The 17,775-nt window shown below is 37.9% G+C and overlaps 1 protein-coding gene across 1 annotated transcript in view; it reads left to right on the forward strand.

Annotated features, from left to right (window-relative positions):
* The window catches only part of LOC128518710 (sialoadhesin-like), a 1,187,000-nt gene that overhangs the window by 203,024 nt on the left and 966,201 nt on the right, over nt 1–17,775 (forward strand). The window contains exon 9 of the mRNA XM_053491953.1: nt 16,205–16,392. Coding sequence (XP_053347928.1) covers nt 16,205–16,392 — 188 coding nt within the window. The remainder of the gene's footprint in view (nt 1–16,204; nt 16,393–17,775) is intronic.

The following is a 17,775-nucleotide window of genomic DNA, read 5'->3' on the forward strand; positions in this document are numbered from 1 at the left end:
TATGCAGGAGTAAAGAAAATTCTAAACAGTTTTAACCAGGTTTTCTGACATTGTGTGCACTTTCCCACGTCATTATGTCTCATTGCTATGTCATTAGTCCATAAACCAACTCCCTCATTGCGGTTCCTCATTCCTTATGTGGTAATATTTCCTCTAGCCGTGTTGCTAAAAATAATCAGAGAACATTCTGACACCCATTGTGTTCACCCATCAAGCAATAATTTGTCCTGTTAAAGTTGATTAGAGCTACAAAAACATTACTGGAAAATGCTCATAGTATCACTAATAGCAAATCACTGTGATGTGCCATTATGGGAAAATAAACTTCAAGGTGACATCAGTGATTAAACATATGTAGATTAGTAAAAAAAAAAAAAAGTTACTATATTGAAGTATTTTCTTTATTTATATATATTTATATATCGATATAGGTAAAAAGTAACTGTTTTTTTCCTTTTTACTAATAGTTCCCACAGAAGTTGAGGAGGGCTCAGTAGAGGTGTGGAAGCTGAATGCTGTATGGGGAGCTGCTGCACTCGTTCCTGCTTTGCTTCTCTCCATTCTTACTGCCTTTCTGTGCATTAAAGAGTGACTCAATTCTTAAAATTTTCATTAAAATATCACAAACCTAATCCACTGTTAAATCTGAGCTGAATGAAGCAGGAATGAATTAAACAGTCATGTTTTTATGTCAAGAGGAAAACAGCAGCTGGAAGGGACACAGACATTCAGGTACTGATAGAACATTTTTTTTCTTCACAAACTCCACATAAAGTTCATATAAAAGTTCATATTTTTATTTGTTAAGTCTTGAGTGTTTCAATGCCTGGAGATGACACATACACAGCATTGAACCACATGACCATGTCTCCGGATTACGACACTCTGCAAGTAGGGCAGAAAAAAAAGAAAAAAAATTATACACTTTAAGATTTCATTCCATCGCCTTTAACTTTGATTACAACACACCCAATGTGGGGGCCGGGTTATGTGTGAAAATGATTCCTCGTGCTCCTAGAGCCACTCTTTAACAATTTGAGCCCAGGAAGATGTGTTGGAAATTTTTATAAAATGTATAATTAAAAACAAAATACACTCTTAGAAGCGGGCAGACAGACTTTTTTTCCCACAAACAAATGCCATCGGGCCAAGGATAAAAAAAAGCAACGACAATAAGTCACATGAGTTTAAATAATATTAACACTTCTAAAAGCACTGTTGCCTTGCAGGAAGCCTGTGGCATCTTTATGGAATACCTTATTCGTTCAGATAATCAGGTGACTTAATTTTATTGCCATGTGGAAATCATGAGGTCATGTGAAGTCAATCGGACTCATCAGACCACATTGGACATTTTTCTAAGTAAAAGAGAGAGGATTAAATTATACTGTTTATGTATGGCTTTTGTGTGTTTGTGCATGTGTGTTAGACAAAGAACTGTAACCCCAAATAACCACACCTGTTATTTTATTTGCGTGCATTTTACAGAAGTGACGCGTTCAGATGTTTTTGAAGCCAGCATCTCGACTAGCTACTCGACTCAGTAAGGAGAAGTGCTCCAGAACTGTTGAGTTAGTGACTTTACCTTCAGCATCGTGAACAGTACAGGAAGAATGCTCAGGGGGAGAGTTTCAGGATTAGAATTGAGGATTAGAGTTAAACAGCATTAAGATGTCGGAATAAACAAGTCTTAAGTCATTTTCATTTGTTTGGTATTCAAGCAGCTCCACTAGTTCCTCAGGTGACTTTTTACATATTTAATGTATTGTATATATTATTTCTAAATATATTTCAATAACGTTTCCTTATTGTTGTATCTTAGCTGACAGTTTAAGAAGTTAGTTCTAATCTAATTTCTTAGTCTAATACATTCTTTAGCTGAACACTTAATTTTCAAGTCTTGTAAACTGCAGTCAAAAGCTTGTGTGGTAGAAAATTTTAAATCAACTGTGTGTGTCTTACTAGAAGTCTACATAATCAGGGGTCACTTAGAGATTAGCAGACTTACAGAGGTTGGACAATGAAAGAAATGCCTGGTTTTAGACTACAATAATTCATTAGTATGGTGTAGGTCCTACTTTTGCATCCAATACAGCATCAATTGAATGACAGATACAAGTCCTGCACAGTGGCCAGTGGGCTTTTGAGCCATTCTTCTTGCAGAAACCAGGTCACTATATGATGCTGGTGGAGGAAAACGTTACCTGACTCTCTCTTCCAAAACACCCCAAAGTGGCTCAATAATATTTAAATCTGGTGCCTGTGAAGGCCATGGGAGATGTTCACTTTCATGTTCATCAAACCACTCTGTCACCAGTCTTGCTGTGTGTATTGGTGCATTATCATCCTGATACACAGCACCGTCTTCAGGATACAATGTTTGAACCATTGGGTGCACATGGTCCTCCAGAATGGTTCAGTAGTCCTTGGCAGTGACACGCCCATCTAGCACAAGTATTGGGCCTGTGGAATGTCATGATATTGCAGCACAAACCATCACTGATCCACCCCCATGCTTCACTCTGGGCATGCAGCAGTCTGGGTGGTACGCTTCTATGGGGCTTCTCCACAACGTAACTCTCCTTGATGTGGGAAAAACAGTGAAGGTTTCACATTGTCCACAGCCCAAGATTTTCACTGCTGGCACCATTGAAACTGATGTTTGGCACAAGTTACCAAATGTTTGGCTGAAGCAGCCTAGCCATGTTCATTGACCCTGTGGAGCTCTCGATAAACAGTTTTGGTGGAAACATGAGAGTTGAGGTGCACATTTAATTTTGCAGTGGGTTGGGGAGTTGTGGTTTTATGATTTTGGATACAATCCGGGTTAGGACTGGGACATCCCTTTTAGACAGCTTCATCTTGCATCCTCCTGTTGGATGTGGTGGATGTTACTCCTGTTTTCCTTCTTGGTGGTATGCTGACATTACCCTGGATACCGTGGCTCTTGATACATCACAAAGACTTGCTGTAATGGGCACACCAACAATCTGTCCTCTTTTGAACTCTGATATGTCACCCATAATTTTGAGCAAAACTGTGCTATTACTCTGCTAATTAAACCTTCAAACCCTGCTCTTACCGGTGGAATGTGCAATCAATGAAGATTGGCCACTAGGCTGGTCAAATTTAGCCATGAAACCTCCAACATTAAGCCAGTTTTTCAGTTTCATTGTCCAAACCCTGTAGAAGATGTGTACCTGCAAGAAAGAACAATATGTAGAGAGAGTAAAGGCCTTGATCTATCTAAGTTAACAGAAACTCGATGGTAGAATATGTAACTCGTCTGCTTTTCAACACCCAAGATAACAGCTCTATTGTTTTCTTAAACATTATGTGTTTTATAAGATGTCACCATGACCTGCTCAGTTAGAATACTGTATATAAGGCACTGTGAGATGAGGAGGGGATACAGTACCTCTCTCTTGCAAATGCTTTTGCTGTGTGTGTAACAGATATGTCCAGCGTTGTTTAAATAAATCTCTATATTATTGTTATTATTATTGTAATATTATTTGAAGTCTCCAGAGTTGTTAATTTAATTTCCACCACACTAGATAATGATGATAATCATTAATAATGACAAGGAACAACAGTTATGGTCAGGATAAATTCTATTTTGCTCTATGTTGTTTTTTATGTGTGTAGCCTAACATCATTAGAAGGCATGGACAAGTTTCCATTGTTGTACTGATGATACCCAGTTATACATCTCAACAAAACTGATGACCAATAATTTTCTCTTACTAAATTCAAATAAGACTGAGATATTACCTATTGGCCCAAAAACCATTACACAACAGCTGTCACAATTCAGCTTGCGTTCAGAAGAATGTACTATTACTACCAGCTTGACAGCGAATGACCTGGGCATAATATTAGATAGTAACATATCCTTTGAAAATCATATTTCCAATATTACAAAAACAGCCTTTTTCACCTTAGAATTATTGCCAAGCTTAGAAACATTTTATTCATATCTGATCATTCATGACCTCCAGACTGGACTATTGTAATGCATTACTAGGTGGTTGTCCTGCATCCTCAATAAACAAGCCACAGTTAGTCCAAAATGCAGCCACCAGGGTTCTTACTAGACCAAGAAAATATGATCATATAACCCCAATACTATCATCCCTGCACTGGCTACCTGTTCAGTTCATAATTAATTACAAACTAGCATTACTTATGTACAGTACAAGGCTCTTAATAGTTTAGCTCCCACATATCTAGCCGGTCTTCTGACACATTACAATCCACCACGCTCCTTAAGAGCCTTCCAGACAGTGTTCGGGGCTCAGATACAGTCTACCAGTTTAAAAGTAGACTTAAGACACATCTCCATAATTTGGCATTCGCATAATTCATTCCATGACCTTTAGAAAGGTCATGAAATTACATACTCCAGTACATCTAAATGCACACTCCTATCTAGTCCTGCTAATATCCTGAATGGATTTCCACCTGTTCTTCCTTTCTCTACCCATCCCGAGGCATCTGGAGATTGTGCCAGCTCCAGTAGGCAGAGGCCAACCCTGCGAAGATCTTGAGGCACCCAGAGAAGGACCAGCTCTAGCTGGATTCTGCTTCCTGATGGTTTGGATCTGCACATGCTGCTCCTAAGCTCCCAGTGATCCAGATGCCTCTTTGTCCTCTGCACCTGCTGACTCATCCCTGTGCTGAACTGGACTTCATAATAACTTAGACAACTGAACTCCCAGCAGCCTAACACACAGTTAAAAGAAAAATGATTAGAGATAAGAAACTCACTCCTTGGTATAACCAATATAATCACACACGCACTCTAAAACAAACCGCTCGAAAATTAGAACGCAAATGGCGTCAAACTAAATTGTTAGTTTTCCAAATAGCATGGAAGGAGAGCATCCTGAACTATAGAAGAGCTCTCAGTGCTGCTAGGTCAATGTATCTCTCCACTCTTATAGAAAATAACAAAAATAATCCTAGATTTTTATTTAATACCATAGCTAAATTAACTAAAAACAAGACCACTGCAGAAATCTCCACAACAACAACATACAGTAGTGAGGATTTCATGAACTTTTTCAATAACAAAATCATAAATATTAGGCAAAAAATTCAGGCTTTGAAACCAGACAATTTAAGTGATACAGATGATAAATTAATCACATCACATCAGAACCTAGAATACTTTACTCCCCTTGAAGCGAGAGAACTAATTTCACTCATCTCCTCTTCAAAATCGTCAACCTGTGAATTAGATCCTATACCGACACATTTTCTCAAGCAGATAGTTCCAGCAATAACAGAACCCCTGTTAAAAGTAATTAACTGTTCACTCAGCAGTGGGTATGTTCCTAAATCCATTAAATTAGCAGTTATTAAACCACTAATCAAAAAACCTGACCTTGACCCCTGTCAGCTTTCCAATTACAGGCCGATATCAAACCTCCCGTTTATCTCTAAAATTCTGGAAAAGGTAGTATCACAGCAGCTATGTTCATATCTACATAGGAATAGCATACATGAACTGTATCAGTCAGGATTTAGGCCTCATCACAGCACAGAGACAGCACTCGTTAAAGTAGTAAATGACCTCCTAGTGGCCTCTGATCAGGGTTGTGTCACTATACTTGTGTTACTCGACCTCAGTGCAGCTTTTGACACCATTGATCATAGTATTCTCCTTCACAGATTAGAAAATGTAGTAGGAATTAAGGGAACGGCCTTCTTATGGCTCAGATCCTATTTGACTGATCGTTATCAGTTTGTAGATTTAGATGGTGACCATTCCTCATGTTCACAAGTTGAGTTTGGTGTTCCACAGGGTTCTGTTTTAGGCCCACTGCTTTTTTCCCTTTACATGCTTCCTCTAGGCAACATAATTCGTAAACATGGTATTAGTTTTCATTGTTATGCTGATGACACACAAGTATACGTTTCAGCAAAACCAGATGAGAAAAACCAGTTTACTAAAGTTGAGCAATGTGTGTGGGACATAATCTCTGCTTAATCCTGATAAGAAAGAAGTTCTAGTCATAGGACCACAAGCAGCTAGAAGTAAGCTTTCTGATCACACTGTGATTTTAAATGGCCTTTCTGTTCCATCAAGTGCAACAGTAAAAAACCTCGGTGTAATTATAGATTCAAGCCTTTCATTTGAAGCACATGTAGATAATAGTACCAGGATAGCATTCTTTCACCTCAGAAATATTGCCAAGATAAGAAATATATTGTCACCAAATGATGCAGAAAAACTAGTTCATGCTTTTATCACGTCTAGGTTGGATTATTGTAACGCCTTACTGTCTGGTTGTTCAACAAGGTGCTTAAACAAGCTTCAATTAGTCCAGAATGCAGCAGCGAGAGTCCTCACTCGAACCAAAAGATATGAGCACATCACCCCTATCTTATCCACATTGCATTGACTTCCTGTGAAATTTCGCATCGATTTTAAAATACTACTCTTGACGTATAAAGCATTAAATGGTCCTGCGCCGCAGTATCTGAGTGAACTGCTAGTGTCTTACAATCCGCCATGCCTACTTCGATCAAAGGATGCAGGCTGCTTGTCAGTACCGCGTATTATTAAAACTACAGCAGGGGGCAGAGCTTTTTCTTACAAAGCCCCAAAGTTATGGAATAGTCTTCCAAATAGTGTTCGGGACTCAGACACAGTCTCAGTGTTTAAGTCCAGGCTAAAAACCTATTTATTTAGCCAAGCATTTTTATAAATAGATTTGCCTTAGGTAAAGGAGCAGATCTGGGGGACTCGTGGATGTAAAGTATTAGGTGAACTGGTATGTTTAGATGCTGTCTTCCCCACTCTCATTGATCACTCAGGTTTGTTGACGGTGAGGTGATTGGTTGTTTTACATCTCAGGGAGCCCTCATGTTTGTGTTTCCTTCTGGCTCTCTCTTTTTAGTTATGCTGTCATAGTTAGTCCTGCTGGACTCTCTGCTTGCACTCTGCACTAAATATACATTCACCTTATACATTGTTCGACTGTGACCATACCTAACTGTTATTTCTTTATCTCTTTTGCTCTCTCCTTTTCTGCTCTATCCTCTCTATCTCTCCGTCCCTCCTTGTTCCTCTACCTATCTCTATGTCGCTCCTGAGCTGCCAGTGATTCAGACCTCCTCTGCCCGCTGGACCTCTCTAACTCATCCTGGAGTCCTGCTTCTGGTTGGAGATCTCATCACATGGATGCCCCGTGTGGTCTGCCTGGAATGCGTGTGGTGACTGGGGTTGGTTCCACTCTTCCTGAAGGTGGTCCTGTCCTCGACTGATGCAGACAGCTGTTCTCTGAGGACCTGTGACTTCAGTCGCTTAATAGTTCAAGACTGGAATTTCTCACAGTCCACCTGAGCCTCCAGGAACAAACTGGACTTTAATCTTACACATCTCCTCTTATACTGAACTTCCAGTCTCGCATATTATTATGCACATTAATCCCTGCTACTGTATCTGTTTTCACCCAGATGAGGATGGGTTTCCTGTTAAGTCTGGTTCCTCTCAAGGTTTCTTCCTATTACCATCTCAGGGAGTTTTTCCTTGCCACTGTCGCCGTCGTCCTAGGCTTGCTCATCAGGGACAATCATATAATTTTGATTCATACACATTCACATTTCATACAAACTTAATTCTTTTGATTGTGTAAAGCTGCTTTGTGATGATGTAAATCGTTAAAAGCGCTATACAAATAAAATTGAATTGAAATTGAATTGAAATATAATTCCTGTTATCCGGTATCACCCAAATGAGGATGGGTTCCCTGTTGAATCTGGTTCCTCTAAAGGTTTCTTCTTATTGCCATCCCAGGGAGTTTTTCCTTGCCACCGTGGCCAACACCCTTGGCTTGCTCGTCATGGAAAATCTCATTATTATCTAAACACATTTTTTCTCACTCATACACACTTCCATTTTGTGAAACTGCTTTGAGACAATTACCATTGGTAAAGAACTATATAAATAAAATTGAATCGAATTGAATACTTATTTCTGCATCGTTAAAAAAGTCAAATGAGTGCACATAATCAAATGTAACTCTACTGAACTTCATTACACATGATGGTCAAAGATCAATACTAAAACAGAATTGAGAGTCTTTGCTGTTCACTTCAAGCACAAAATTAAAATAACTGGAAGGAACTAACTTCTGTTCTGACATTCAGCTTCTTACTTCATATCCTGCAGGCTTAACGGAAACCCAACACCACACACACACACACACACACACACACACACACACACACACACACAAACAAACAAACACACAAACTTACCCACTTCCAGTAATTTATAAAAGTATATGAAAGGGCTGAAGAGGAGGTAAGGGCAAAAAAAAAAAAAAAAAGATAACAAACATATATATATATATATATATATAGAAAAAGAGATTTTTCCTATTTAGTCCATATGTCCAGGTAAGTCTTATTATATTTTAAATCATTGTATTATATAATGTTGTTTTCAACCTCTAACCCAGTCCTGCCTTAAAACTATTGTGTTATCTAAGACTGTTTGAAATGTAAAATTTCATAAGAACACTTCTTCTTTCTGAGCAGAGACACTACTTGATGATTTCTATTATACTGTATATTAATTTATATAATAAAGCACACCCTGATGTTTTTACAATTTTGAAGCTTTTCTTTTAGATATTTCGATATTTAAATAACTATTAAGATACATTTTTAATTTTCTATTTAATTATATTAGACTGCAAATAATATGCAATAAAAGCCATGGGTAAAGGGCATCACCTGGACTATTTTGTACTAGTTTTATGCTCATGTAGTGATAGATTGACAAGTTTGTTTATGTCGACCTTCTTTTACAAAATTAGTAAGTAGGCATCATGGGGTGATGGGTGTATGGATAGTTTTGATACATCTAAACTTCCAATTAAAGATAAAAATTCCAGCCTATGATTGGGACGAAAAGATTTTCTTCCGCATACATGAGCTCATGGTTGTTCCCCGACTGACTTCATTATTATCTCAAGGCAATAGAGTAATACATTTTTTTATGACTATTTCATTTAACTGTGTAAAACTTTGCTTTGTGATGCTAATTATTTAAAAATATATAATAATATTGTGCATTTATGTGCAATTTGAAATTTTATTTAAAAAGATTGAAGAAAGTAAACATTTCATATGTTTTTGATGTATCATTTTATAATTCAGAATAATACTACATACGATTAATCTAAATTTATTTGCTATATTTTAACACATTTGTCATTCACTGCATATATTGTACAGTACTGTGCAAAAGCCTTTAACCATCCCTTATTTCTTAATATAAAATTAAATACAATTAAATGATGGTTTACGTAACATCGTCAGCAGCAACCTCATTTCCCCTCTCGTCTGCCCCTTAGCGTTTAGCATCACCTGTATAATAATCCTAAGAGAAACCCTAATAAACACACACATTTTCACCCGTGCCCACTTATAGTACTTAGGGTCAGGGGTAGTTCAGTGGTTAAGGCATTGGACTACAGTTCGGAAGATCCCAGGTTCAAACCCCACAACCACCAAGTTGCCACTGTTGGGCCCTTGAGCAAGGCCCTTAACCCTCAACTGCTCAGATGTGTAATGAGATAAAAATGTAAGTCGCTCCGGATAAGAGCGTCTGCCAAATGCCAAAATGTAAATGTAAAATGTAAATGTAGTACTTTAGGCACTCCAGGTCTCTGTGTGCACAAAACAATCTCATGCTCTAAACTGCGCAGCCATAGCTGCTAAAGTTACAAAGGCATGTAAGAGGGTCGCTCTTAGCATTTTTCATGAAACTCCATTAATATTACAGGTGGAGCGCAAAGGTTGGCTCTCAAATCAACCAGATACATACTGCCACCTGCTGTATACTACTATTTAGTCCATACAGTATTTCCAGGTAAGTCTTGGTCAAGGTTGTTAACAAACTCTAACCCAGTCTTGCCTTGAAATGATCATGTTATCTAGAACGTCTGTTTAATAATACAGGTTAAAAACAGACACAATCTTGGTAGCTATATAATATTTTAATTTGGCTAGCCATATGTGAGGATTTGGAATAAACTTTAAGATAAAAAATGGCCATAAGCATGTCTGCATTACTCTTGTTTAAAGATTATTTGCTTGCCGATGTGAGTTTGAATCAAATTTAAATTTTACAGTACACAGTACGATATGCAGTGAAATGCTTATACGACCGCTCGAGACCTTAAAATCAAGATTAACAATAAGAACTTAATTAAAGAATAGAATAAGAATTAAATATAGAAAAATGTATAGGAAAAAAACAGAAGAGCAAAATATTAAAAAATATTTTTAAAAAAACTTAGCTGTACAGAGTATAGACAATGGCTGTACAAATATGGAAACTGTTGTGGAAATTGACAGAATTTAAATAGAAATGTCCGAGGAGTGTGAAAACATGCATAAATGTGAAGATGTAATGACCATAATGTGCAATATGCAAAAGTGTGCGAAATAAAATAAAATAGAAATGTCCAGGGTAAGTGCAAATGTGCATGAATGTTCAAATGTATAATGTCCATAAATGTCTCTTTGGTGCGAGCAAAAAAAAAGTGCAACAAGAATGTTTTAATCCGGTGTGGTGTAAATGACTTTGAAGGCAATGTTATCTCAGGTGATGAAACAGAGGGACTAATCTCTCTCTTTTTATTTGTCCTGCTCATACAAGCAGACAGTAATTTTTTTTTTTTATTATTATTATTTTTTTTACTGGAAACAACATTTCCAATGTCACTCCTGATTAAGTTAAGCTAAAGCTGGACATTTCGATATAGCTGCATTCCATTTCACAAAGATGACAATTTCTTTTAATGTTGTAATATAAATTATGTTTATAAAGCAAAATGGTATATTACATATACACTACCGTTCAAAAGTTTTAGAACACTTGCAAATTTCTTTGTTTTTGTTTAGTGATTTATTTTCTACATTCTACAACAATACTGGGGATTTCAAAACTATAAAATAACACATATGGAATGAGGTAATTACGTAACAACAAGAAAAACAACAGTTAGTTGTTATTTTAAGACACAGAGGTCGGCCTTTCTGTAATAGTTCTTGCAAGAACAGTATTGTGTCAAGTGCATTTGCAAAATCCATAAAGCACCGTAATGAAACTGGCTCTCATGAAGGCCGTCCCAGGAGGGCAAGACCAAAACCTACCTCTGCCGCAGACGAGAGGTTCATTTAGAGTTATCAGCCTGAAAAATGATCAATTAACAACCAGCACCTCAGATTAGAGGCGTTATGAAATCTTTACAGAGCAGAAGTAGCAGAAACATCTCAAAATCAACTGTTCAAAGGAGATTTATGTATTTTTTGGCCGCCTTCAGCATTCCTTTACAATGTAGAAAGAAAGAAAAATCACACACTCACACACTCGCTCAAAAATTTGGGATCACTTTTGTTTAGTGATTTATTTTCTACATTTTACAACAATACTGGAGATTTCAAAACTACAGTATAAAAGAAGAAACAACTTCTTGAATGTCATCAAAGCTGAGCTGTTTTTTGTTTTTTTGTAAAAAGAGTGGTATAAAGTTTCTCAACCGCAATGTGAAAAAAACTGGTGGAGAGCATGCAAAAAACTGATTTCTTTATGTAATTTAGCCAAAGCATTAACACAATTTGTTTACAAATTATTTGCATTTTGTTTTATTTTAGTTATTAAAGATCTCGGGTTTTTTTATTTGTTGTGGTAATGTCAATTCCTTTAAATATACACTCTTATATTTTACATTTAGGAGAAATATTGTCAGAACGTCACAAAAAACTGTCTTTAACAAAACTGTTCATATTACCAATACATGCACCTGTAAGAAAAAACATAAGAAACTGATTATTTTGCATTCTCTCTTTTTTTTCAGGGCTCTCTCTCTCTCTCTCTCTCTTTCTATATATATATATATATATATATATATATATATATATATTTATTTATCTATCATTGTTTTTAGTAAAACAATGGCCCTTGAATCCAGAATCCTGCTGCTAATCCTGCTAGTACATATTACAGGTAGGGTTGCTTATATTTGCTAGATGGAGGAATGAGGAGCGTCCCTCTATGTTTAATCATGTTTCTTTTTATGATTATATAAAGTAAGCATTCTAAAAGTTTCAAAATATTAAACAGGTCTCGAGCATGGCATGGCTCGAATCAGATATGGAAACCAACTGTACTTAAACATGAAAGTGGACTGCTGGCATGGCATCCACACTCCACGTGTCTGTGTGCACAAAACAATCTCATGCTCTGAGCTACTAATTTGTTACTTATGTGTAACAAATAAAAATGTGATTGAAGCAAAACAAGTTATGCTCTTGTAATAATACGCTTAATGATTTAACTTAAAAAAAAATCATTTAACGCTAAAATAACGCTTTACCTATACCATATTAGATTAAATGCATATGAGTGTGTGAGTTATAAATATATTCATTTCATTTTTTAATATTACATTGTTATAAATCTTTCAGTTTCAGTCTCAGGTACCCAGCTTTTTCCTGTGTTATGCAGTAAACAGACAATCTGTGCTCTGAAGGCGTCATCTGTGAATCTCACATGCTTTTACTCAAACACCAACATCACTACTGGCTTCTGGTTCAACGTACAGGACAAAGCTAAATGGAGGAATGAGGAGCATCCAGAGGATTTAGCTTTAGACTCAGACTACGCAGGACGTGTGAACTATGGCAAACTGACAAACTTTAGCTCGACCCTTACAATTACAGACCTGAGAGAGAGAGACTCAGGGGAATTTCGCCTCATGCTCATTACAGATAAAGGAGAGAAATGTCTGAGCTCGACTGGAGTTAATTTAACAGTTACAGGTAACACAGCCTGCAAGTTTCTAATAATCTGACCTGCTTTACATGTATGTGATTAATCATTTACTATTACCTTCATTTAGATCTGCAGGTCACATATGACACACACGCGACACACGAGCTACGAGCTCTAACCTGTCGCACATCCTGTCTTCTGACCACCACATTTCAACGGTACCACTGGTACAAGGATGGACAATACCTTAAAGAATACACAGACAACATGGATACTTTTCCTGTAAGAAATGCAGATAAAGGCAGTTACTCTTGCTCTGTTCACGGCTATAACGAAATTCTCTCTCGTCCACTGTGTGAGTATCTATTGCAATCAAGGGCCTGAAAGTTTAGTGCTGTTATGGTTTATGGAGGTCTGACTTTATGACTGAAGAAATTATAAGAGCTGTCTGATTTAATCGATTGTGCAATTTAATCAATCTTTTTAATGGTTGATTTATTTAATTGAATCTTTTGGTGCTTATTCGATTCAGAATTTTCCTTGTAGCATTAACTGCTCTAAAATTGTAGAAAGATCCTTTTTGCAGAAAGTACAAACCTCTTACATATTCCGCAAATACTCATATTTTTGGGTGACGTAGCTTCCTGTTTTGCGTATTGTTCCTGCGAAAGTTCCTCATTTGTTTGTATCAGCGTTTAAATTACACTGCCTTTTCCCGTTTATACAACAACTACATACCAGGTAATCTTAGGGCTCTAGGACAGCATAGGTTCTTTATGATAGTGGTACATGCTGGAGCTAACGATATACGCCTTCGTCAGTCAGAGGTTAGTAAGAATAACTTTACAGAGGTGTTTAAATTAGCGAAGGTGATGTTCGATGAAGTAGTATGCTCTGGTCCCATCCCAATGAGACGTGGCGACATAGCTTACAGCAGGTTATGGTCGCTAAGCCGCTGGATGTCCAGGTGGTGCTCCAAAAATAATGTGGACTTTATAGATAATTGGAAGAAGCTGGCCTGTTAGGGTGGGACGGTGTCCATCCCACTCGGGAAGGTGCTGCTCTCATTTCTTGTAGTATAGCTCATAGTCTCAGAATATTAGGAAAAAAATTCAGGCTTTGAAACCAGACAATTTAAGTGATACAGATGATAAATTAATCACATCACATCAGAACCTAGAATACTTTACTCCCCTTGAAGCGAGAGAACTAATTTCACTCATCTCCTCTTCAAAATCGTCAACCTGTAAATTAGATCCTAAACCGACACATTTTCTCAAGCAGATAGTTCCAGCAATAACAGAACCCCTGTTAAAAAGTAATTAACTGTTCACTCAGCAGTGGGTATGTACCCTAATCAAAAAACCTGACCTTGTCCCCTGTCAGCTTACCAATTACAGGCCGATATATCTAACCTCCCCTTTATCTCTTAAATTCTGGAAAAGGTAGTATCACAGCAGCTATGTTCATATCTACATAGGAATAGCATACATGAACTGTATCAGTCAGGATATAGGCCTCATCACAGCACAAAGACAGCACTTGTTAAAGAAGTAAATTACCTCCTAGTGGCCTCTGATCAGGGTTGTGTCACTATACTTGTGTTACTCAACCTCAGTGCTGCTTTTGACACTATTGATCATAGTATTCTCCTTCACAGATTAGAAAATGTAGTAGGAATTAAGGGAACGGCCCTCTTATGGCTCAGATCCTATTTGACTGATCGTTATCAGTTTGTACAAGCATTTTTGTAAATTGATTTGCCTTAGGTAAAAGAGCAGATCTGGGGGACTCATGGACGTAGAGTATTACGGTGAACTGGTATGTTTAGATGCTGTCTTCCCCACTCTCATTGATCACTCAGGTTTGTGACTCGGGACTCATGGACATAGAGTATTACGGTGAACTGGTATGTTTAGATGCTGTTTTCCCCACTCTTATTTATCACTCAGGTTTCTTGACGGTAAGGTGATTGTTTGCTTTACATCTCAGGGAGCCCTCATGTCTGTGTTCCCTTCTGACTCTCCCTTTTAGTTATGCTGTCATAGTTAGTCCTGCCGGAGTCCCTGCTTGCCCTCTACACTAAATATACATTCACCTTATACATTGTTTGGCTGTGACCATACCTAACTGCCATCTCTCTGTCTCTTTTGCTTTCTCTGTTCTTCTGCTCTCTCTCTCTCTGCCTTTTCCTCTACCTATTTCTCTGTCAAGCTATACATGTCGCTCCTGAGCTGCCAGTGATCCAGACCTCCTCTGCCCTCTGGCTCTGTCTAACTCGTCCTGGAGTCCTGCTTCTAGTTGGAGATCTCGTCGCATGGATGCCCCGTGTGTTTTGTTTGAGATGCGTGTGGTGACCTGGGATGGTTCCACTTTTCCACGAAGATGGTCCAGTCCTTGACTGATGCAGACAGCTGTTCTCTGAGGACCTGTGACTTCAGTCACTCAATAGTTCGGGACTGGAATTTACTACAATCTACCTGAGCCTACAGGAACAAACTGGACTCCATTTAATCTAACAAATTATCTGTTGAGTCTGGTTCCTCTCAAGGTTTCTTCCTATTACCATCTCAGGGAGTTTTTCCTTGCCACTGTCGCCGTGGCTCTTTCCTGCTGGCTCATCAGAGACAGTCTTATCATTTTGATTCATACACATTCACATTACATACAAACTTAATTCTTTTGATTGTGTAAAGCTGCTTTGCGACAATGTCAATTGTTAAAAGCGCTATACAAATAAAATTGAATTGGATTAAATTGAGTTGTGAGATTACTGCTTCTTCTTTTAAGTAATTGAATTGAACTGAAAATTGCAATGCCCAAAAATCTAACCAAATCGAGTTGAACTAGGATTCACAGCTTACTTATCATAATAGTTTCAAAATCTATTTCATGTAATATCTTCCAATAATCTGTTACTATTTCAGGTGTTGGTGGAAACTGTTGGGGTGTGACCTACACAAACATAAGAGTCTGTGCTTTAGAAGGATCTTGGGTGGAGTTTGCTGGAAGTTACTCACATCCCAGTAATCGGAGTGTTAAAGAAGTATACTGGCGTTCTTATAAGGACTTCCTGGACCTGAGGCAGGAAACACAGTTTTTAAATCGAGTTGAATATGTGAACAAAAACAGAGACAGCACTTTAAAAATGATCCAGGTGACAAAGAAGGACTCTGGAGGATATTGCATTAGATTAATCAGTAATGATAGAAAAGGATTCTCTGGTAGACCTGGAGTGGTGTTGAATGTTACAGGTTTGTCCAACACTGAATTGTCTCTAGTTCTGCTCTCACTGTATCAGTCTAAATCTAATGTTTAATCATGTTTCTTTTTTCTTTGCATATTCAGATTTACAGGTAAGAGTGAGTGACTCTACAGTGGCATCAGAAGGACAAACTGCAGTAACGCTGAGCTGCATCACCTCTTGCACTCTGTCTAACAACTTCACTTACGTCTGGTACAAGAACGGACAGCGTGTTACTGACAAACTCACCAAACACAACAAGCTCTACCTGATTTCCTTTAAAGATGTAGGCAACTACTCCTGTGCTGTGAGAGGACATGAGGATCTTCGCTCTCCTGAACAACCTGTTACATGTGAGCAATAAAACCAAGCCATCATATTAATGCAGGAGCTTTTAGGATTTTTGACAGCTGAAACCCTCCAGCCTAAATTGTATGCCTTAAAATATCTCCTTTCAAATGTATTTTTAGGAAAGCTGGCTTTAAACTTTCCTTATAAATATTTTTCAAACATAAGAATTTGTCCCTGTTTAAACATGCAGTTCCAAATTTAAAATATAGTTGCAAGCAACGATGAGTGGGCCCAAGCACCCTGCGCCATCGCCACTCCGGGCGCACCACACAACCTGTTTGTTTTGAGCATGTTAGGATCTACAAAAAGCCATCACCGCCCAGTGCACCGCACACATTGCACACTTAACACAACATGATGTAATAGGGCTGATGTCAGCTTGGGCCCTAAATATTTGTCATGTCGTGTGTGTGTGTGTGTGTGAGAGAGAGAGAGAGTGAGAGAGAGAGATGTGTGTGTGTGTGTTAATTAATTAATAAAACTACTTATCGCAGTATTTTTCAAGACATCCTTAATAATCCTTAAAGACACGGTAACATTTGTAATTTATCCATACTGCTAGTTGTAGGTACGGAATACAAATGCAGGCTATGTATTTTACATTACTGTGTACTTTATCTAGTTCCGTTGAATACACTAATAGATAATATTTTGCTTCGGTGTTTTTTTTTTGTTATATTTTTGATGATGTGTAAAGTTTTTCTAAAGTTACGTAGTAGGAGAGGCGAGTTGCTCGGTCTGTCCGCTGTGCTTCGGTAAGCTTCTCTGGTGCCAGGAGAGACAGTCAAACACACACACACACACACACACACACACACACACACACACACACACACACACACACACACACACACGTTGTCTGTCAGAAAGGTCTCTGTTTATTAACAGCAAAAGATGGGGTTTATATATGTTTGACCAAACGCCTGTGCCATAGACATATGTTACTACAAAGAACATGAACCATTGTAAATGTCCTGGTGAGATCCTGAAGAATCAAAGGAGAGGAAGATAGAGAGGTGTCCGTCCAGAGACAGATCACAAGATGTTGGCTCAAGTTAGGGGGAGAGGGGGAAGGAGACAGAGGGGGAGAGAGAGAGAGGGGGGGAGAGAGAGATAAAAAGAGAATGGGAAGGTGAGCGTGGGAGCGTTCATACCTTAAAGAGCAGATCCAAGAGGAGACAGGAAGATAGCAGCAGGAAAGATTCAACACGTTAATATCAGATCTATGAGGAAGAGAGCAAGCGAGTAGAAATTACTCCTTTATATATAAAATAATTCTAACAGTTGCCCCCTTAAATTCTAAAAGAATTTGTGAATGTCAATTAGTTAACATAGCAAGAGATATTAACATGAAGAAGCAGAGATTCATAATTAGTAA

The sequence above is a fragment of the Clarias gariepinus genome, chromosome 3 (assembly GCF_024256425.1).
Source record: "Clarias gariepinus isolate MV-2021 ecotype Netherlands chromosome 3, CGAR_prim_01v2, whole genome shotgun sequence".
NCBI lineage: Eukaryota > Metazoa > Chordata > Actinopteri > Siluriformes > Clariidae > Clarias > Clarias gariepinus.